Source organism: Epargyreus clarus, unplaced genomic scaffold, assembly GCF_041222505.1.
Source record: "Epargyreus clarus isolate Ecla_fem2 unplaced genomic scaffold, WU_Ecla_fem_2.2 ptg000002l, whole genome shotgun sequence".
Classification (NCBI taxonomy): Eukaryota; Metazoa; Arthropoda; class Insecta; order Lepidoptera; family Hesperiidae; genus Epargyreus; species Epargyreus clarus.
In genome coordinates this window covers 2,461,979-2,485,621 of record NW_027332210.1, presented here as the reverse complement: position 1 = coordinate 2,485,621, position 23,643 = coordinate 2,461,979, and the positions used below count along the sequence as shown (strand labels likewise).

At 37.5% G+C, this 23,643-nt stretch overlaps 1 protein-coding gene and 1 pseudogene across 1 annotated transcript; both read right to left on the bottom strand.

The window, feature by feature from the left end:
• Nucleotides 1-1,416: 1,416 nt before the first annotated feature.
• LOC140745916 (tetraspanin-33) lies at nt 1,417-11,033 on the bottom strand. Its single transcript, XM_073077879.1, has 7 exons — nt 10,758-11,033; nt 8,089-8,163; nt 6,598-6,726; nt 5,740-5,913; nt 5,060-5,239; nt 3,357-3,532; nt 1,417-1,549 (listed from the first exon to the last, which is right to left on the bottom strand). The coding sequence occupies exons 1-7, from the start codon at nt 10,842-10,844 to the stop codon at nt 1,513-1,515; spliced, it is 858 nt and encodes a 285-aa protein (XP_072933980.1). The 5' UTR covers nt 10,845-11,033; the 3' UTR covers nt 1,417-1,512.
• A 736-nt stretch (nt 11,034-11,769) lies between these two features.
• LOC140744479 (lactase/phlorizin hydrolase-like) lies at nt 11,770-23,379 on the bottom strand (annotated as a pseudogene).
• Nucleotides 23,380-23,643: the final 264 nt, after the last annotated feature.

Here is a 23,643-nt window from a genome sequence, read left to right as displayed (position 1 = left end):
AGAACGCGTGTGGATAGAACATTTGACTTGGTTTGCCTATGTTTGTGAGTGCTTGTAGCATAGCTTTTGATCAAACCAAACATTTGAGATTTCCTTCTACCACCTTCAATTTACGGTAAACGCCAAGCGTGCAAACACGGTATATTAAACCCTTCTTTCAAATGCAGTAGTATTTTACTGGCAACCTTCAGTCTTTTTAATCAACCTATTTGGCTTCTGTCAATACATATTTCTTCAACATTCCCCATCCCATATTTAAATAGTGACCGTCCGAAACTAATTTTTCGACTCAAACCAAAATTCTAACAGAATGTCGGAAACCGGATTTCGGCCGAAACAATAATTTCGGTCGCTCACTATTTATAATACACTCAAAGTTCTGCATAGCTCTACAATATACTGTTTATAAGTCTTCCAGCAACTTTATATGCCTTATTCATAGCTATTAACGGATGTATTAAAATAGCTAATTGTCAACTCATATTTCATAATTGCATAACAATGCATGGCTCTGCAATATACATATTGCATGACTTTACAATAAGAACATTGCAGTGCCATGCAATGTATTATAAATTTGGCTGTCATTTTGTAGTTTAATGACACTAAAATATTTACACTTCAATACAGTACATTAAACGCTTTTTTAAACATCTTGGATAACTCTTTCAAGCTGTGATAATTCCAAAATATTATGTTTGGTTCTCATATGTCACAGTCCCATTGCTGCCTATGCATAAGTCATAACATTATTTACACTATTTCGTTCTAACGCTGCACAGAGAAAATCTACTACAATCCACATCACTTTCCTATCACAAATCCAATGCATGCATGGTTCATAGCTATGCATGGTTGCGCAATATCATTATCAATTTCCACTACACTTCACTGCACTTTAGTACTTTCCACATATTGTCAATTATGTCCATGTTGCCCCACCAGCTTCTCTAGACGATACCATGCTAGATTCTAGATAGTACCATTAGATAGTGTCATGTTAGTATAGCGTATCCTAGGTAGCGTTGTGCTAGATAGTGCTATGCTAGGTGTACCATGTTATGTAGCGCTACACTAGATGACGCTATTCTAGACAGCGCTATGCCAGACAGCGCTACCCTAGACGGCACCATGCTAGACAGCACCGTGCTAGACGGCACCATGCTAGACAGCACCATGCTAGACGACGCTATGCCAGATAGCGCTACCCTAGACGGCACCATGCTGGATAGCGCTACGCTAGACAGCACCATACTAGATAGCGCTATCCTAGACAGCACCGTGCTAGACAACGCCATGCTAGACGACGCTATACTAGACAGCGCCATGCTAGACGCTATGCTAGACACCTAGATGGCACCATACTAGACAGCGCCATGCTAGACGACGCTATGCTATAAAGCGCTATGCTAGACACCATGCTAGATATGCACATGTGCGCTGGGCGGGGCGGCGGCGGGCGGCTACAGCAGCGCGCGACGGCACTCGTCGCGGTAAGCGCCCGCCGACCCCCTATTTCATGTTTGCCATCTGGAAGAATATAAGCAATCTATATACGCAATGTGATAGTCTGGTCACGTACGAGGTCCTTATTTCTACCAGTGTACACAATGACGTAAGCACACATGCAGACAAACAAAAAATATAAACAAAAACGGGTTGAACGGAGTGCCGGCAGAAGTGAAAACTTGAATATTAATGTTGTGCATTTTTGATATTTATAATCGTCACATATCTTCTAAAAATGAATAATTTTTAAATTACACTTTATGTCCTTTCCTCCTATTTATTAAATCTTTAGACGATTTAGAAAAATATTAAATAAATATTCTGCTTACAAAATATTAAGTAATCTATAAAATACGAAGTGTTTTTTTCGTTATGTCGTAAAAATCGATTTCTTTTGGTTATCGATTTGTATGTCACATGCTTAGTGTCTAGCGATGGCATGTGTCAAAATGGGCCTATTAAATTGTGACGACTATAGTTAGGGAATAATTTTGCACGAATTAATTTAATTATCAATATAAAAGTACTATCACTTATGTGTATGTTACGGTAAAATACAATTCATTTATTGCGCTATCGTACACAAAAATTACAATCCCGCCCGTCTTACGAATTTTCGATCAGATCACGTGTCCTGACGCGAGTTTAACATATTGTACCCATCACAAAAGTGCACAACGCCGCTAAAGAAGTTTTCACTTCAAAAATATATTATTTAAAAGGAATATCAAATAGAACCACTTTATGCAACTGGTTGCAGATGTCCATAATCGGTGACAGTTTCCACTTATGCCCGCTCGACATTCACGCGAGAACGCGAGTAAAATACGATTCGAATCGGCTCCACATTCAGGTTTCTCGTATTTTTCTCGCGTGAATGTGGAGCGCGTATTGAACTCTAACGACGATGTATTGAAAATATGTTTTTGATAAGTTTGAAGTAACACACGAGCTTCCGTCCACCTGATAGTAAGTGGTCACTGCCGCCCGTAGACATGAATTAAATGAAATATATTTTATTTTGTATAGGCCAACGGCAGCACTTACAAATTGTCATTTACAATATTTTTCTTAAACTACTACCGAATCGGAACGCGACCTCTACTGAGAAGATCCGGTAAGAAACTCAGTGGGTTTGTCTTTTTTTAATAATAATAAAACATGTGTAACCAACTCCATATAGAACAAAAGTTAAACCTGAATTCAATCACACATTTATACACACAGTTTTTTTTATTATATAAAGAATAATAAAAATTATAAGTTGTAATAGAAAAAGTATAGATTGTATTTGTTACCAAGTATATATAAAACAGATTAAACTTGAAGCTACAACACATTGATACACACAGTTTTTTATACTATTAAAAAAGAAGAAGAAATTTAACTTGTCGTAGAAGTATAGCTTGTAGTAAAGTATGTGTGTACATAAGTACACACATGCTTTTTTCAAGTATTTTATACATACCTGACTTGTTGCAACTCTATCTGCCCCTCGAGGGTTTTAGTGAGTTATATGACGAAGAGCTGCGAGAGATCCACTCCGGGTGTGAGACACTACTTTTTTTTTTTTAATTACTTAGCACAAGGAAGTAAAATTTATTACATGTCGTGTACATAAGTACACACATGCATTTTTCAAGTATTTTGTACATACCTAGCTCTTTGCAACTCAATCTGCCCCTCGACGGTCTTAGCGAGGTAGATAACGAGGAGCTGTGAGAGATCCACTTCGAGTGTGAGACACTACTTCTTTTATTTTTTTTAATTACATTGCACAAGGAAGTAAAATTTATTACATGTGTACATAAGTACACACATGCTTTTTTCAAGTATTTTGTACATACCTGGCTCTTTGCAACTCAATCTGCCCCTCGAGGGTCTTAGCGAGGTAGATAACGAAGAGCTGCGAGAGAGCCACGCCGAGCGCGACCGAAGCTATCGTATACAGGTTGCGTTCGGCCCACGATCGCACTATCTCTATGCAACCGCTCGTCCAGATACGCTTGCTGGCTTCGGCTACCTGGAATTATATGAAATTTTGATTATTTTCTAGTCAAACCAAGTCTGGTATTTTTATTCTAAATTAAGAGCCTAAACACTCACAGGTGTAATGACGTTCGCTGGTGACGTCACGTCTCAACAGTGCTATAACTAGAGTTTGAAGGGTGTGGTAAGGGAGACATACTTTTCCGAGGCGTTCCAGCTTAGTCCTCAGGAGTAGCGGCGCATCTTTGGCCGACCTCAGGTAGGAATATCTAATCCTATTTGGGGTTGTTTACAGACTTACCAGGTGGACTGCATGCTCATCTGCTACTCCTAAATTTTAAATAAATAAATGCATAGAAAAGTACAAACGTAACGCTTACGTAACGCATATTAAAAGCATCTAGAAATTACCCTGAATATTATGTTAACGAAGTGTTGAAAGGATTTACAGACATTAGAGATATATAATGAGGACCGTTTTTCTCTTTAAACTCAAAAACAAAAACGATTAACAGAATAACATATAATATATAATTTATGATTCTTCAGTAATTCTAGGAAAGTCTGGGTCACTAAATTTGACTCATCGTGTCAATTTAGAAAACTGACATAAACATAAACAGGGAAAGCCTAGTGGTTAAGAAACTTCGCCTCTCGATCGAGGGGTCCGAGGTTCAAATCCCAGGCACGCACCTTTGATTTTTCAAAATTATGTGCGTATTAGAAACTAATTATCACTTGCTAAACGGTGAAGGAAAACATCGTGAGGAAACCTACATACCTGAGAGATTTATAAAAAAAAAATCTCAAAGGTATGTGAAGTCTACCAATACGCACTTGGCCAGCGAGGTGGACTATGGCCTAATCCTTCTCATTCTGAGAGGAGACCCGTGCCCAGCAGTGGGATAATAATGGGTTGTTGATGATGATGATGATGAACAGCAGTGTTAGGCGCTGTTGTGTTCCGGTTTAAAGGGTTAAGGGAGACAGACTTTTCGGAGGCGTTCCAGCTTAGTCCTCAGGGGTAGCGGCGCATCTGTGGCCGACCTCAGGTAGGAATATCTAATCCTATCTGGGGTTGATTACAGATGTCCATGGGCGGCAGTAGCCACTTACCATCAGGTGGACTGCATGCTCGTCTGCTACTCCTATATTATAAAAAAAAATACTCACGGGACAATGCTGTTGACCGTAGCTACACAAAATAACGCTGCAATCATAGTTCTAGCAATAAATAGAAGGTATTCGACACACACAGTGATAGGCTAGTGGTTAAGAAACTCGACCTCTTGATCGAGGGATCCGAAGATCAATTTCCAGGCACGCACCTCTGATATTTCAAAGTTATGTGCGTATTAGAAATTAATTATCTCTTGCTTAAATGAAAACATCGTGAGGAAACCTGCATACCTAATAAATTTAAAAAAAAAGGTATGTGAAGACTACCAATTGGCACTTGGCCAGCGCGGTGGACTATGGCCTAATCTTCATTCTGAGAGGAACCCATGGTCAGTGAGACAGTAATAGCTTGATGATGTTGTTGATGATGATGATGACTCACGGGGTAGTTCTGCACGCCGTAACCACACATGATGTTGACGAGCCCGGAGCTGATATCAGTGGCATTAATGCAGCAGGAGAACGGTACACCACATCGCTCCACTGATGGTGATGAGCAGTTGAAGTATTCGTTCTTAGACCAGTCCATGTAGCCGTCTGAGGTCAAGCCGCAGCAGTGGAACTGCAATCACGAGTTTATTTTCTGGCAACGATTCTTATATTTCGTAAGAATCAAAAAGTAAAGTTGTTTTTTTTATTGCACTTTTGGGTAATCTGTTATCCTATTTGCTAAGGTTGAAAGTTTTGAGATACAATTATTTTTAGTGAAATAGGTTCTTTTGTAAAAAATTAAGTTATTTCGTACAAATATTATTACAAATATTTTTAGGTTCTTGTGGAAGGCATAAGAAGCCTCATTTTCAACAGTACTTCGAGTTCTGGTCATATTTGTTACATAATATGTCAAGACAACACTTATTAGTCTAATATTTTAGACCCTATTACAATAATATAATGTTTTTAGACCTTATTTAGCTCATAAGCTCTTGATATTTAGACTACCTAAATTTAACAGTAAACAAAACTTTTGAAACAAGATATAAATGCTGCTACATTCCATTGCTAACTCTAAATATCCTTACATTTACAATCGCAAACCGAATTCCTTCTCCAGCTACTCACATCACTCTGAGCGAAGTCAATAAAGTTCTGCAGATCAGGATCATCCCTATACGCGTGGACAACCCGCTCCGTGAAGCTCTGCTCCAATAAGCCGTGTAGAGAACGTGGGAACACGAAGCCACAGACAGCACCACCCATTTCCACCAGGAAGAGTATTAGCAGGCAGAGAGAGTACTGGAATGAGCAGAAGTAAGAGGTGTTATGATAGTTCTACATTTAAAAAGTAGGAAAAGTTTACAAAGGCTACTAATCCACACTTGGCCACCCCAACGACTATGGCACAAATCTTTCATACTCTAAGATAGGCCCGTGCAAAAGTATTAATCAATCTATCCATTGTCTTGTTTACTAAAGGTCGATATTTGAAAACATACTAGACCTCGTCAAATTTCGATCTTTAGTAGGTGAAAATTATATAGATTGATTAATAATACGGCCGTTTGAAATATCTTAAAAGAATATATTCTCACAATTTCACAGACATTTAAGTTTATTCACATTTTTCAAAACCAAATAATTCAATAATCAACCATCATACAAAACGCATAATAAATTTAAATGTTTCAGATAAAACGCTAATCGCTTTCTACTCTCACAGTCCCACACTAGGATTCCCTGTATCGGTGCCATGGACACATGTAAAGAAGAATACACAAACACCCAGACCCAGAACAGACATTTAAATTCATCATTCAGATATCTGTCTGGCCGGGGATCGAACCCGGGACCCTCTGCGCGTCAGATCGGTATGGTAACCACTCCACCACGCAGGTCGTCAAACGTCGTCAGCAGATAGAACAGGAAACGCTTGATTTGATACCCCGTCGCAGCCAAATGACTGTAACACTCTTCACTCACAAATTTCAGTAGACAAGTGTTCTCTCTCAACGCGCCGACACAACCAGCGAAGCTGACGATGAAGACCACGCCTCCCAGCAAGGCGATCAGCAGACTGATGTTGAGCATCAGGTCGTAGACTGTGTCCAACTGGAAGTAACAACACTAACGCTACGATAACACTTTCTACACTCACAGCCCCACACTAGGATTCCCTGTATCGTGGGTGCCGTTAACACACACAGAGACAAATACACAAACACCCAGACCCAGAAACAGAAACCTAAATTCATCATTTAGATTTTTGTCTGTCGGATCGAACCCGGGATCCTCTGCGCGTCAGACCGGTATAGTGATGGCTCCGCCACGCGGGTCGAGGCGTATGAAGCATGTGTGTACTAATATACGTAAAGAAGTTACGCTTCGTTGGCGTATTTAATAAAAATAATAAAGAAGAGTGCGTGTACTAATGTGTACAAGAGTACACAAGGAAGAACAAACAACATTTTCAATTAATATATTATTATATACAAATTATCATAATTATATAATTTTCATCACTGAAGTAAAATTTCTTTAGGTGCACCATAAGGCAAAAAGTATTGGTATAACGATTTTTGTAACGGAGATGGTGTACATACTTTACATACTACATACTTTTTGTATGTACCACCTACTGTATTTTTAAAATTATTAATTTTCCATGTGTTTTTATTCTATTTATGGGTAAAATAAAATATAATTTTTAAAAGTCTCGACTGTATATTATTATTGTTATTACTTTTTTTTAATTCATGTGTGTGTGTGCACATGATACACAACCTTTTTATTATTATAAGAAATCTTAAATGCATTAACAATTAAGTTGGTAAGGTATTCATACAAATTTTACATGCTGATATACATTTTATTTCAACATTGTTTCATATTAAAACAATAAGTTTGTAAGCATAATAAAAATGTTATTGTTCTCGTTCAAACCATGAAACATGATAGTTTTTTGTTGAAGCTGAAATTTTTCACACTTATTGCTCAATTATAATTTTTGTTTTTACAAATAGGCCAAGATTATGTGAACATATAACCATGTATGCTGCATGTATGTCTATTTGCTGTAAAATATATACATGTCAAAATGGATGATGAGGCTTATGAGCAAAGCCTTCCAGAGGCTGATGAATGGATGATCTTTAAACAGAATTTTATGTTGTAGTCCACGCCAAACTGCTAGTCCGCTCTGAAGTTGTTGCCAGCAGGTGTAGTCATACAATTTGCTATGGCGACACGAATCATTTCTATATTCAGAACGGTCTATCAGTTGTACGTGGACTATACTAACACTACAAATTTTTCCTTTTTTTGTGGTTTTGTTGAAATAGAAACATAATTGAAAAGAAAAAGAATCTGGCCTTTAATATAATTAGTTAGCATTTATTTTATTATACTTATTTGCAGTAACTTTGTATATAACATAGTACTTATGATATTCAATATTTAATGCTAATATCTTACCTTTATAAGTCCTGTGGCCTGCCATTTATCTATGAATGCGTACAGACCCACACCGATGAGGAGACCACCCATCAACTGTAAATAGATATAAGAATAACATTAATATTTTGTAGTATTTGCGGCATGTGTGAATCAGCCGTCCGAGCAGCCCAGACGCAGGGGGCAAACTGAAAATCAGAGCCACGACGCAGTTTACCTGCACGTGGCACATGCTGAGTTTGTCCCTTTCGTGGTTGTTGCAACACATATTATTGTAATAATTGATTGTACGTTTTATTGTCCTTTTGTTGTTGTTTTATTTTTTTCTTTTGTTTTATGTTATTTTTATTTTTTTTTTGTCTTTCTACATTATTTCATTTACGTTGCAATTATCCGAATAAATGTTTCTTTCTTTCTTTCTTTCTATTTAGTCTAAGTATAGTAGTTATATGTCACTCTAAGTAGTTTTAAAGTTGGAACTCTCTGTGGTTCGACTCAGGTGGCACCACTGCCACACCTATTTCTGCCTAATAACAGCAGTGTTAAGCGCTCTGTGTTCTAGTTTAAAGGGTGTGATAAGGGAGACATACTCTTCCGAGGCGTTCCAACTTCGTTCTCAGGTAGAAATCTAACCTTACCTGGGGTTGATTGCAGATGTCCATGGGCGGCAGTAGTCACCTACCATCTGGTGGACTGCTTGCTCGTCTGCTACTCTTATAAACTGTACAGTACATAAAAGGTTTCGTGGTTTTTTCCCTGTATCCTGTTTCTCATCAAGAGATGGCGCCACACATATTCTGAATCATACTATCGAAGTTTTCTCAACATCTTGCATATATACAAGCTCCAAACTGAGTCTGTTGGAGCACGACTGCTACAGGCACCCCTGGCATGATCACCTAGCTACAGGGAGATCTCCCTTTGTCAAAACCTTATCAAAACTTCATTATTGTACCACCTAAAGAGATGAAATTTCATATGTAAATTCATAAAGAAAAAATACTAATAATCTCTAAGTGATAAATAATGTTATATTTTAAAATACCTACTGTGTATGCGTATGAAGTTATCTTTGTGAGCGGTTGTGGTAGATTGTTGTGGTTTGCTCCAGTTACTTACTGATAGCAACAAACTCACATATTTTTAACATTTTATTTCAAATGAACCATTCATTCAAGTATTATGAAGCAAAGGGGGTGGGGAGTAATTGATTCTTATTTTACCATGCTTTTATTAGCTTGAGCTGTATGTATGTATTTACCGGAATCTTTGAACTTTGTTTTTACCTACTTTAAACGGTCAGATTAATTCAAAATTTTGAACACTTATCAAGAATCAATGACAATACAAGATTTTAATAATTTTGTCCCATCCTCCTCATAAGGATACTAATGGGGGGTGGATGATAGTAATAAGGTCTGTGGGATCAAAAGCAGTAATTTATAAAAACTCCTTTTTTACATCAACTTCTACCTACAAAACCTCCATACATATGCATTGTTTACATTTTTAAGTAATAAAAATAAAAAAGAAATGCAAAAATACCATATGTAAAACTAAATAATTATTTGTGGATGTTATAATAAGATATATTATAGGGTCAATTTTGGTCTTAAAATACCTAAATAACTTATACAAAGATGTTCATATTTTGAAGGGTGGTAGAATCAGAGTAGTTTGACCAGAGAGATACCATCACCACACCAATTATAGCACTATGCAGCTCTTTCATTTTGGTGGAAGTGTGAATACCGGCTGAATTATATATGAAGTGACCACTTTAGTCATCAGGACTGGCAATGCTGTAATCACCATTGCTGCCTTTCCGCTCTTTCCGCCTAATAACAGCAGTGTTAAGAGCTGCTGTGTTCTGGTTTGACGCTTGTGGTAAAAGAGACATACTTTTCTCGGTATTCCAGCTTTTTCCTCAGGGGTAGCGATGCAGCTGTGACTGACCTCAGGTAGGAATATCTAATCCTATCTGGGGTTGATTACAGATGTACATGGACGGCAGTAGCTACTTAACATCAGGTGTACTGCATGCTCGTCTGCTACTCCTATATTATATAAAAAAAAGTCTTCCAGTAGAACACCTGTTTGATATGGAGTTAGTCAAAGTCCATTGATGGCAGTGACCACCTTCATTTGCACTGCATGACTCTCATAAAAAATAAAGTGCATAAAGTCTACCAAGAAAACACCCAATGTGCTGAATTATTGTATCAAGTCATTCTTATAGTGAAACCTATTACTCAGCATTGCTTTTAATAATTGTATTTAATAATTGTAGTACAAAGGTTTCTACCACTAAGCATTATAGACATATCCATTTTTTCCAAGGAATGCACTTAACTTTAAATTAGTGTTAGATATAAAAAAAAATCAAACATTTTAAAAATAGAACAAAATCGATATGGAACTTTTTCACACACGATATTTTCGGAACATTGACACGGACATTAGTTTTTTGCATAACAAGTGTCCTTTGTTTAATGATGATGTTCCGCGGACGGAAACTGCTAACAAGCGCGAAAGCCATATAAAAAGATACATATACATTCCCACAGAAACAATGATTCATCCGATGCTATCACAATGGTTCTTTTACCTCTACTAGGTTTCACTTTGAATTAAAAAACTAAACGCATTCCAAATTTAAATATAGAGTTCTTTTATAAATTACCACTTACCCAGAATATAAAATTCAAAACAAAAATCATGTATTTCACACAGCCACTAACGTACGTGAAGTTCGGTCCTCGCCGCGGCCTATGCATCGTGATTTATTTTCCGTAACGGAATAATGATGAAAAGGATATAAATATCCTATTATTAATACAATATGTTTAACTTAACTAATAAAAACACTAAACACAACATAATCCAGTGATGAGTAATTTCAAGATGCGCTCTCGCTCTCGACACGACCCGAGTTATCTCGGGTCTCAACGAGTCAGCGCTTTCAGCGCCATCCACAAAACTAATTTAGAACAGGGGTGTAGCTCAAAGCGCTTTATTTAATTACTATACTGCAAAACACGTTTAATTAAATAGTTTATGTAAAAGCGCTGTAATCGCTACATAGAACAAATAACTAACAGCTGTCAGGGCGATGACAGCTATATGACAGACCAATCAATTAAATTATGGCTGCGTTCAATTTTTATGCTAAAATAAAAAATAATACTATTAATTTAATATTTTGAATAGAAGAGGAAATAATTATGTCTAATTTATATATGTATAGTTTTCAATATAATAATGATTAAGTATTATTAAATAAAGATCACTTTAATCTTTTTAATAATGTGCAGCATTGCTTACTTTAGTTATATAAAAGTTATTTTTAAGGTGGTAGAACCCTTTGTGGTTCGACTCCGGCGGCACAACCGCCACACCTATTTCTACCTAATTACAGCAGTGTTAGGCGCTGCTGTGTTCCGGTTTGAAGGGTGTGGTAAGGGAGACAGACTCTTCCGAGGCGTTCCAGCTTAGTCCTCAGGGGTAGCAGCGCATCTGTGGTCGACCTCAGGTAGGAATGTCTAATCCTATCTGGGGTTGATTACAGATGTCCATGGGCGGCAGTAGCCACTTACCATCAGGTGGCCTGCATGCTCGTCTGCTACTCTTATATTATAAAAAAATAAATAAAAAATAAATATAAAACCAGTGTTAGGAAAATATACAAGTAAGAGATTAATATTACAATATTTTAATAAATATTTTATTTTAACTATTTCCGATAATAAATAACCAGTATAGTTACTTTTTTCTTGTTTCAGTGACCCTCATCAATCCACATAGTCATGGTTTCAGGTTCATAGTCGTGGTCAATCATTTTGTTTTTGATTATATGTTTGTAGACGAAAGCCGATTTCCTCGGCGTACGAGTTCTTGCAGGATCTTGAAAATTTACCTCATATAGACCAAAACGTTCTCTGTAAGAAAGATTACAAGATGCCATATTTTATTTATTATCATAGTAGAAAAAGATTAACCAAATTTAAAAGTTAAGCGTAGTAGTGAAGAGTACAGGGGCAAAACGCCCCAGGCGGCAAAATATAACGTGACGCCATTTTTTTTTAAATATACAATTCCAAAAATCTAAATTCAATATGAGCATATTATGATGATTTTATCAAAAAGAAATGGTGAAAATATTCTTCGTAGCGATTCGTAACCATGTTTAGATGTCTACCACAAACGTCAATTTTGCCTATATAGTAATTCTACGTTACTTACGTGTACCCTTCCATCCACTCAAAATTGTCCATCAGACTCCAAGCCATATACCCTTTCAGTTGGACCCCTGCATCAATAGCATCTAATGCACTCTCCAGCGCTGCCCGATGGTACCTGATCCTCGCGTCATCTACCAGTCCAGTTGAAGGCATCTGCGACCAACCGTTCTCTGTGATGTAGATGACCGGATTGTCATACTTCGCTGATATGTGGGTTAGAGCGTTGTAGATGCTGTTGGGCGCTTGCTGTCCATGGTTTAACAAAAGGATGCATGTAAATGTATGAATTTACAAAAACAAAACGTATGTTTAGCTTTTAAATTAAAGATAAAATGCAAAATGAAATAGAATAGAAAATAAATAGGTTATATTAAACATACGATAGGGAAATATAGTTTTGCAATGGATAGTAAAGTATGCTTGCAGCCAAAAATAACGCTGAAATACGCGAATCTTGATCTAAAGTATGGTTTGACTTTAGCAATATTATCTAATAAATTTATTTAAGAAGAGGTTGATAAGACAGTAGCTACATTTGTTCAGCAGTATTAGAAAGATAGTAAAAAGCTACTTAAGAGTGAACTTACTCTCAACCAAAAAGATGCAGATGGGGGCCATCCTTCCCCCAAATAGATCCCGAAGCCAACGTCATCAAACAACGATGGAACCGGGTACTGTCGTAAATGCTCTGTAGCTGATATCAAGTAAGAGGTGTAATGATTCACGCCGAAGAAATCTGAGGAACCTCTGATAAAAGATATTTCTTCTTCAGTGAACTCTGGTAGTCTAGACTTGGCGTATCCTTGCTCTGCGCTTTTCCGGGTGATGATGTCTGAGATCTCCTTAGGGAAACCTCCGTTTCTGGAGAATATTGGCTCAGCATAAAGACCCCACTGGAAGAACCAAAAAAATGTACATTTAGTTACAAAATATTTAAAAATATCTACACTAATATTATAATAAAGAGGAAAACTTTGTTTGTTTGTTTGGTTATACTGAATAGGCTCAAAAACTACTGGAGCGATTTTAAAAATTCTTTCACCATTCGAAAGCTACGTTATCCACGAGTAACAAAGGCCATATAATTTATATGAAATATATTTGATAAATAGATTTTCAGGTGGTGAAAAGTTTGCCGGGTCAGCTAGTAATTTTCAATTAAAGTTAGAACTTTAGCTTTTGTGGAACATTATCAACTAGTTCATTAGTTAGTACGTCAGAATTTTCAAAATAATACATCAGATCTGTTATTTATTTCAAGCAATTTCGAGTTTCGTCGTGACCATGACCCACATAACTGGCTGGAAACATCGGCAAAAAAGAAATATAAAAATACTATCATGAGTACCCGAATCAACCAAAGTTTCACTTGTATAGTGTGTGTTTTTACTAGTCTACCCAAGAAAGATGTAAGTTACCTCAGCCTGTCGTCTTATTTCTGCCGCATGATGATCTTCCTCAGAATCAGTTCCAGGTGCAACCCAGTTCACGCTGATCGTAATACCACAAACACCACCTTGGTCTTCCTTGAAATCGTGGAAATAAGCGTAGTATGCCCTAGCGTGGGCAAGAAGTAAGTGCCTGGCGCAGAGGTAGGTACCAATATCTGTGGCATTCATCATCGGAGCCTTTGTGGTCGATCCGTATCCTTGGAAACATATTTCATTTGGTTCATTAAAGGTTATCCAGTGCTTGACTCTGTCGCCAAAGTGCTCGAAAGCCATTCGAGCGTAATCTTCGAACCATTCAGGAAAGAGAGCGTTTTGGAAACCTCCTAAATCTTGGAGTTTCTGTGGTAAATCCCAGTGGTATAGCGTCACTACTGGCCTGATGCCGTGCTTCAGCAATTCGTTAATTAAGTTGTTATAGAATTTTAGACCAGCTTTGCTAACTTTATTCGTCAAGCCGTTGGGAAGAAGTCTAGCCCATGACAACGAGAAGCGGTAGAAGTCTAAGCCGAGTTCTCTGATCATTTCGACGTCACGTTTATAGTTGTGGAAGGAGTCGGCTGCGATGTCACCGTTGCTGTAATCCTTGATGTCGTGGGGTTTTGTGTGGGTCATGTGGTCCCAAATGCTTTCACCCTTGTCTGAAAAGCAAAATGTACATAGATTGATTGGGTAATCAAGGTCTTTGCGTAGCGAAGTTGAACACTACAAAACAGCAAGCTCTTCTATATAAAACGTATGAAAAAATTAAAAAGAGCTAAGTTTCTTATCAATGTTTTATACAGACAAGATTTCGGTTTCCCCTACAACTAACTATAGATTAATCTAACCACTGCTCATCTGCCATCTTGCTATCAACTTACCATCAGCGTTCCATCCACCTTCAACCTGGTATGCTGCAGTAGCGGCGCCGAAGAGGAAATCATCTGGAAATTTTCTAGCCTTTTCCGAAGCATTACAGCTCAAGATTGTAAGGCTGAAAATGTAAGGACTGTTGTTGTGTATTCCTGGCTGCAATTGTATAAGTTTATATTGGGTAACGTAACAAGGAAGCCAAAGAGGAGAGGAGCAGAGAAGGGGTAATATCCCACCCAAATACGAAAGTAAATAAGGTGTTTTCGAAAGAGCTTTGTCTTATTTAAAATAATCAAGCTGTAATCAAGACTACACCTGCTCGCAACAACTAGCTCAGAGCGGACTAGGAGTTTGGCGCGAACTATACCTAAATAAATAAATAAATAAAACTAGAGTTAGATTTGAGATGCTATTCTGAATTATGAATATTAATACGCTATCGACACTATGATATATATTATTTAAATATTTTATGTCTTTGGCTATCGATAAATAGCGGAAGAATCTTCCAACAAGTTTTACAACTCTGTTTATATAAATTACAATAAATAATAATAGGCAGAGGTCAAGTTTATCTTATAAATATCTTTGCTAATATGTAATCTTAACCATAATTATTGTTATTTTATATTTCGATCATTGTGGATTTTAAAAATACGTTATGCAAATAGGCTGTTATATTTTGACCTTGACCCCAAGCTTTGTATAGGCCGAAATGGTAACTGTACCCTTACCATGAGTCTTTACGTTTCGACAAATATGACTGTTTTGGTATTTGTTTACGTATTTGCCCATATCATTTTCAATCAGCGCCCCTAGCGGATTGTGTCAGAACTTGGAAATTGTATGGGCCAATACGTAAACAAATAACAAAACAGTCATATTTGTCGAAACGTAAAAACTTCTGGCAAGGGTACTGATGCTCATAATATTGAGTTCTTTCGCGTATAAAATCAAAGTGATTAAATATTTATATTATATAACAATGATTATAAAAAACATGTTTGTTTCATACAACGTGCATGCATTTTAATGAATTGTCTGAAATGATCACTAGTACGTCGATTAAAGTAAATGAAGATTTCTAAAGTAGGTATCATGTAGGTATAGTCCGCGTAAAACTGCTAGTCCGCTCTGAATATAGAAATGAAACGCGTCGCCATAGCAAATTGTATAACTACACCTGCTCGCAACTTCAGAGCGGACTAGCAGTTTGGCGCTGACTATATAGGTACATTACCTGACAAAAATGAAGGCTTTCATCTCTAGATCGTTTTTTAAATATAAGTATCACTTTTAAGCGACGGTTATCGAGTGTTATCAAATAAAAACGCGCTGTGACTGTCTTGTAAGCAATATTTAAAATATAATTATAGGTATAACTTATGTATGTATGCGAACAAGTTTTAAACCGGTTTGACTTTGGCCAAATTACATATGAATGATATTTGTTGATGCAACACGATTACAGACAGCTTGTAATATAATTTTATTGTTCTTTACAACAAGGGTTGCCCCGCGGTTTAACCCGTGTTGTATTTGAAACATTTGTGGGCTTTAATTTTTTTGCGCGGCACTCTATTTCTCTTCAATTAAAGTTATAAAAAAATAAATAAAGAAACGCTTTCTACGCTCACAGCCCCACACTACGATTCCCTGTGTCGTGGGTGCCATGGACACAAACATAGACAAATACAAAAACACCCAGACCCAGAAACAGAAATCTAAATTCATTATTTAGATATCGGTCTGGCCGGGGATCGAACGCGGGACCCTTTGCGCGTCAGACCGGTATGGTGGCCGCTCCGCCACGCGGGTCGTCAGTTACTCCTTATACTTCAGCTTCAGACTACCTTATAATATCAGCTAACTACCAGTGAAAGTTTGTGAAAATCGGGAATTGTTTTGGAAATTAGCCGGTACAAACGGACAGACATGATGTTTAATTTTTACAGGGAGACATCTTTATTTTTTTATAAGTCATCATCAACCCATTATTGTCCCACTGCTGGGCGCGGGCCTCCTCTCAGAATGAGAATGATAAGGCCATAGTCCACCGTGCTTGACATACCTTTGAAAACTTTTTTTAAGATCTTATAAGCATGCAACTTCATGCAAGTGATAATTAATTTCTAATACGCGCATAACTTTGAAAAATCAGAGGCTGGGATTTGAACCTCGTACCCCCCGATCGAGGCGGAGTTTCTTAACCACTAGGCTATCACTGCAAGCACATTAGTAGATATCTAGTTATAAATATTTCCAGGATAAGAATATACGTACAAACCCAACTATTTCTCCCTAATATTTGCAAGAAAGTTATAACAATATTAATTCAGCTGGTTTCCAGGTTAGATTATAACCTTTGGTATTGTCCTTATCAACTTACATTATATTGCATGCAAGTCTATATGAAATGGATTTAGGTATATGCGAATAAATATGATATGTTAAAACTAGGAACAATAATAATTTTATTATAGAGTTGCTATATACCATCCAGGATCATCATCAGTGTCAGTGTGTTCCAGGACCAGAATAGGGCTACGGTATCCCCTGCCTGTCGTAAGAGGCGACTAAAAGGGGCTTTCATGGGTTGCGGTCGGCAAGAGTGGGAGCTCAAACCGCCCGGCTAGCGACCCCGGGAAGGACGGCGGTATGTGTGGTCGCATTCCGTCGAATACACCAGACGGTGTGGTGATACAAACTCACCTGGGCGGAGCCCGACGGGGCTGTGCGCTGAGAGGACTCCGGTCGCGTTCCTTTGTTGATCCCGGAGTCCTCTACGCAGCGCCGAGGACGGCCACCGAGGTGGTTTTAGCGGGTAAAAGTCCCATATAACCCCGTGTCGCTCCCACGGCACCGGGTACCTTTTGAAGGTTCCCCCCGAGAAAGAAAAGGCACGCCTGATTTTTCAAAGTGCGTACTACAAATTATTTAATACTTTCTTTAAGGGCGAAGGAGCACATCTTGAGGAAACCTGCATACCTGATTTAAAAAAAAAAATCAAAGTTATGTGAAGTCTACCAACACGCACTTGGCCAGCGCGGTGGATATGGCCTAATCCTTCTCATTCTGTGAGTGCTCGTGCCCAGCAGTGGGACAGCAATGGGTTTTCGATGATGAGTTGGTAAATATTGGCTTATGATATTGGCTTATGATAGATATTTTATTACTATTATTAAGCGTGTAAGTAAATCAGAAAGGAAACAAAATCAGGAAGGAAAAAAAAGGAAACAAAGTTACAATTTTTCAAGTAATTTACTATATACAATAATAAATAAAGCCACGTCATTCAGAGCTCAGTGGCCCTCATCGATCCACATGGTCATGGTGTCAGGTTCGTAGTCATGGTCAATGACCCTGGTCTTGATTATCTGCTTGTAGACGAAGGCGCATTTCCTAGGAGTCCGGGTCCTTGCAGGGTCTTCGAAGTCCACTTCGTATAGCCCAAAACGCTCTCTGAAAAATTATTTTTGGATGTATTAAGAGTTATGTATGGTATATTGAAGTGTGTTAGTCATGTTTAAAAAATAGTTTTTAATGTAGACCCCAAAAAGTTTTTGTCAAATCATTTGTGATAAAATGGACAGTTATATTAAATCTAATTAAACATCTATTTTTTGAGATAACTAGAAAATGTTATGATAACATTTAGTTAGTATGATAGAGCACGTATGTATTACATACATACTGCACATACATACTGCTTACTGCAGAAGTATCCTTACAGAAATTCTCTTATGACACATGCGTAAAATAAAAAATAAGGTAAATATAAAAATTTTTTTTTGTACATTAAAGGTAAAAAAAACGTACTTCCTTTTTTCTGTCCATTTGATTAATTTACCAACAACTTAAGAATATACTATAAGGAAAAAATAAAAATTGTCATGAAAACTTTACGTCAACACGACAGGAGTGGCTGAATGGCTTTTGGCATTTGATTTACTTTTGCTTGAGACATTGCTTAGGACGGTTAGGCGCATCACATATATTCATGAAAAGTGGTATCGTACCTTGTTTTCTCTAGAACCAGAAATTAATAGAAGTTTTATTGTTAAAATCCTAATTTGATTACATTATTTTTAATAAAGTTTGTGTTTTGCTTATAATACCTAAAATAGCTTTACACTTTTCATAGTACAAGTCTAGGCCTACACGAATTGATTGTCATTGGTTAACAGACTGACATACTCCGTTAGGAGTATAGGTGTTCTGTGCTGACATATCACCAACAAACTTCAACATAATACCATAGATTAATAAAGATACTTCGCCGCCTTGAAATTGAATGAAGCCAACATAGATTAGTAAAGATTACTCACTCCTAACAAGAAAATGTACCCAGTTTTGAGAATTGAAATAGTTGCATAAAAAAGTTTTGCCACGTCTCCGTGCTAAAATGTCCCTAAAATATTTGAAATAATTATTTATTCATTACGTAAATTACGTAATTTTTACCTACATTTGTTATTTATTCGTAAATTATCTCTAAAAATGTTTTTATTTGTCAAGGATTCAAAAAAAGAACTTACTATAATAAGCCGTTTGTGGCTTCATTCAATTTCAAGGCGGCGAAGTATCTTTACTAATCTATGGAAGCCACAAACTATATTTGAATTCTTGACAAATAAAAACATTTTTAGAGAAAATTTACGAATAAATAACTAACACTGCGTAATTTACATACTAAATAAATCATTATTTCAAATATTTTAGGGACATTTTAGCACGGAGACGTGGCAAAACTTTTTTACGCAACTATTTCAATTCTCAAAACTGGGTACACTTTCTTGTTAGGAGTGAGTAATCTTTACTAATCTATGCATAATACAAAACATTTCAGACTTACGTGTAACCCTCCATCCACTCGAAGTTGTCCATCAGACTCCAGGCCATATACCCTTTGAGCTGCACACCAGCATCAATCGCATCCAGGGCACTCTCCAGCGCCGCGCGGTAGTACCTGATCCTGGCATCATCTATCAACCCGTCAGTCGGGGACTGGGACCACCCATTCTCAGTGATGTAGATGATTGGGTCATCATACTTCTCTTTCAGATGGGTTAAGGCGTTGAAGATGCTGTTTGGTGCGAGCTGTGAAGAAAAAAAACCAACTTGTTAACAACAAAGCAATATAACATTGCCTAAAAATAGGACAAAGTTTTTGAAACTCGGCCTCCTGATCGAGGGGTCTAAGTTTCAAACGCAGATGTGCACCTCTGATCTTTCAACGTTATGCGAGTATTAGAAATTATTCATCACTTCTTGCTATAATGCTAAAGAAAAACATTGCGAGGAAACCTGCGTACCTACGTCTTAAATGTGTGTGAAGTCTACCAATACGCACTTGGTCAGCTCGGTGTACTATGCCCTAATCTATCTTATACTGAGAGTAGACCCGTACCCAGCAGTGTCTGTAATTGGTTTATAACGACTACAGTACTTATTTTTTTTTTAATATAATATAAGAGTAGCAGACGAGCATGCAGTTCACCTGATGGTAAGTGGCTACTGCCGCCCATGGACATCTGTAATCAACCCCAGATAGGATTAGATATTCCTACCTGAGGTCGGCCACAGATGCGCCGCTACCCCTGAGGACTAAGCTGGAACGCCTTGGAAAAGTCTGTCTCCCTTACCACACCCTTCAAACCGGAACACAGCAGTGCTTAACACTGCTGTTATTAGGTAGAAATAGGTGTGGCGGTGGTGCCGCCGGAGTCGAACCACAAAGGGTTCTACCATCTACAAAATTGCTAATTCAGTATTGCTAAGGATTAAACTAAACAATTCTGCCTTACTTACTCGCAACCAACTCGATGCGGATTGAGGCCATTCTTCAGGCACAAACTGCCCGACTCCAGCATCATCATACAACGACGGCACAGCATACTGTGTCTTGTAGTCATTGGCTGATATCAACCAAGATGAGTAGTGGTTCACCCCAAAGAAGTCTGCAGAACCTCGCACGAAGGCAATCTCCTCCTCAGTGAACTCTGGAAGCCTGGATCGGGGATAACCCTGTTCTGCGCTCTTCTTGGCGACGATTTCAGAGAACTCCTTCGGGAAGCCACCGTCTTTGGAGAAGATTGGCTCAGCGTAGATGCCCCACTGGAAATTTTGTATTTTTAATATAATTATTAAACAGAAATTAATTAAGTTCTCCTTAAAACTATTTGAGTTTTATACGATGCTAAATATTCGAATATTCTTACAAACAGCTATTAGGTATAAGTAGAAAATCGTAGAAAGACCAGTAATTTTGCAAACATAATGTAAAATATTTTTGTTATCGTTTGCTATCAGCTAAGTCTGAATCTTCAATGAAGCTCTACTCAAGTCATACGATATCAGTAACCTGCCCAGATAACTTTTTAAAATATTTATATTAATATGAATACCTCGGCTTGACGCTTGATTTCAGCGGCAAAGTGATCTTCCTCCGAGTCGGTGAGAGGTCCAAACCAGTTGACACTGATGGTGATACCACAAACTCCACCCTGGCTTTCCTTGAAGTCGTTATTATAAGCGTGGTATGCTCTAGCGTGACCAAGAACCAAGTGCTTAGCACAGAGGTAGGTGCCCACGTCAGTGGCATTCAAAATCGGAGCTTTAGTATTTGATCCATAACCTTCGTAACAGATTTCTCTGGGCTCGTTGAAGGTAATCCAGTGCTTAACGCGATCACCAAAACTATCGAAAACAACACGCGCGTAATCTTCAAACCATTCAGGGAAGAGGGGGCTCTCAAAACCTCCCAAGTCCTGGAGTTTCTGCGGCAAGTCCCAGTGGTACAGCGTCACCATCGGCGTGATGCCGTACATCAGCATTTCATTGATGAAGTTGTTGTAGAACTGTACCCCGGCTTCGCTGACGTGGTTAGCGAGGCCGTTGGGTAGGATCCTAGACCAGGATAACGAGAAGCGGTACGCGTCTAAGCCAAGTTCCCTCATCATCTCCACGTCGCGTTTGTAGTTGTTGTACGTGTCGGCGGCGATGTCGCCATTTGAAAGGTCCTTGATGACATGTGGTTGAGTGTGGGTCATGCGATCCCAGATGCTTTCGCCTTTGTCTGGAATATAATGTATAGGTATAAAGAGATACAAAATTATTTAGATAAATATATCTACTTTTTCTAGACAAGTAAACAGTAAATAACCAAACAACCCTATATAAGTAGTATAAGTAATTAAAAATTATGTTGAATAAATCAATGTTTCGAAAGGACATCGACAATTTCTACCAAAAACGCATTAAAAATGATGTTAAACGTTAAAAATAAGTTGTGAACAACAGTGGCAAATACATTATTATGTAATCAGTTGTCGATTTTAATAAATAATAAACCTTGAAAAGTGGCGGGAACTTAGCTGCCCAACTATTGCAATCCCACGGGATGCCGAAATTACTTAAGTAATATTTAATGGACTGTTTGCAACTTCCAGCATTAAAGTCGTACCATCAGCGTTCCATCCGCCCTCAATCTGGTAAGAAGCAGTGGCGGTGCCAAAGAGGAAGTCATCAGGGAACCTCCTCTCCTGCTTCGGAGTCCCGGCACTACAGCCTAGGATAGCTAGGCTGAAAATAAAGAAGATTTTTATAATAACAATCAACAGACTAACACACAAACCACATCAATATATAAATAAATCGAGAAAAGGCCGAGGAAATCTATTTTTTGTATGGGGACTCCTTATGAGGGACTGCTTTATTTTTTTTATATTTTTAGGTATTTTGTGTTATAGAGCCCGTAGTAACACATTTTATAAAATATAATCATGTGTAGGTATAGAGATAGAGCCAAAAAGTATAGTAACCTATATTCGAGTAGGATAGAGGATGACAGACGGAGAGAGGAATCTCTATTTTACACTTTGGGTACGTAATCCAAATACATAGAGAAATAATCACGAGTTCATTGGGTTAGTTTCTAATTGGAATCGATTATTTTTACGCATAGGCAGTGTGGTTGGGTACGTGCTTTCAAATAACTATAATTTGTAGATTACGTGAGAAAACGCGGTTAAGTAAAATGAATCAGATTTTATTTGATTTACTTAAGAGTAAATAGAAGAGATTACAGGTACCTTTAAGCTGGACCAAACACATTTCAAAAATCAGATAAGGCGCTGAAGATTCGCGTAACTATTTATATGAACACAGAAATACGTGATTATCTGTAACTATATAAATATATCCAAATTTGGGGACGCACTTCTTACTTTTTGATTACGATTACTTAATACATTATTTATATAAAGTACTTTTTGCCTAACCATCAGGCCGCAGAAAGTTCACTATAAAAATTCCAAATTAAAGAAATATTGACGATTTTTATTGATAATAATAAAAATAATTGATACCATCTAAACAAAACAAAACCAATTGAAAAACGAAAGAGGAAAATACTCTTAAGTGTTTGATTTTCCTATTTACTTATATAATAATGATGATGATATAAATAATATTATATAAATCACCCATTCAAAATGCATACCTATTTACTACAAACAGCATAAAAATATAAAACTTTAAGGGCCATACAAATATGATCTATTTACTTTTATTCTCATTGCAATAGTAAAATTAATAGTTACAAAGTAGGTACATACCACACAACCGCAAAGATTTTCATATTTCTAAGTCTCCTATATTATTATCCGAGATATTGTTTATATACCATCTAAGTCGTTATCTCACTGATATCGGTGGCCAAGTGTGAGCCGTTTTAGCGGTTATAAACAGTTTAATGAAGTGGTCTATTAACGTAGGTGGGATGGTAATGGGTTGATGTTATGGAGGTATATTAGATAAGTGTACTTGTAAAATGACCTCTGTCTTGTCGTTTTGTAAGTATGTATGACCTTTTAGGGATCCGTAGAGAGAACGACTCTATAACAAAGCCTTCTATTTCGTTGGTATATCTGTCTGACAGGGCCTTTGAATAGTCGCATCTTTTAAATCGAAAACAAAAGAATCGGTTGTAATTTTTCGTCATGTTTTGTGTTACAGTGTAGAGCAATAGA

What these genes read in the sequence shown, in the direction of transcription:
- LOC140745916 (XM_073077879.1), bottom strand. Translation starts at nt 10,844, where the DNA reads ATGCATAGGCCGCGGCGAGGACCGAACTTCACGTACGTTAGTGGCTGT. An exon ending in ACGGCGTGCAGAACTACCCC is followed by an intron (nt 3,533 to 5,059) that starts GTGAGTCATCAT and finishes ATATAATTCCAG; the next exon opens with GTAGCCGAAGCCAGCAAGCG. An exon ending in ATTGAGTTGCAAAGAGCCAG is followed by an intron (nt 1,550 to 3,356) that starts GTATGTACAAAA and finishes TTGCGTATATAG; the next exon opens with ATTGCTTATATTCTTCCAGA.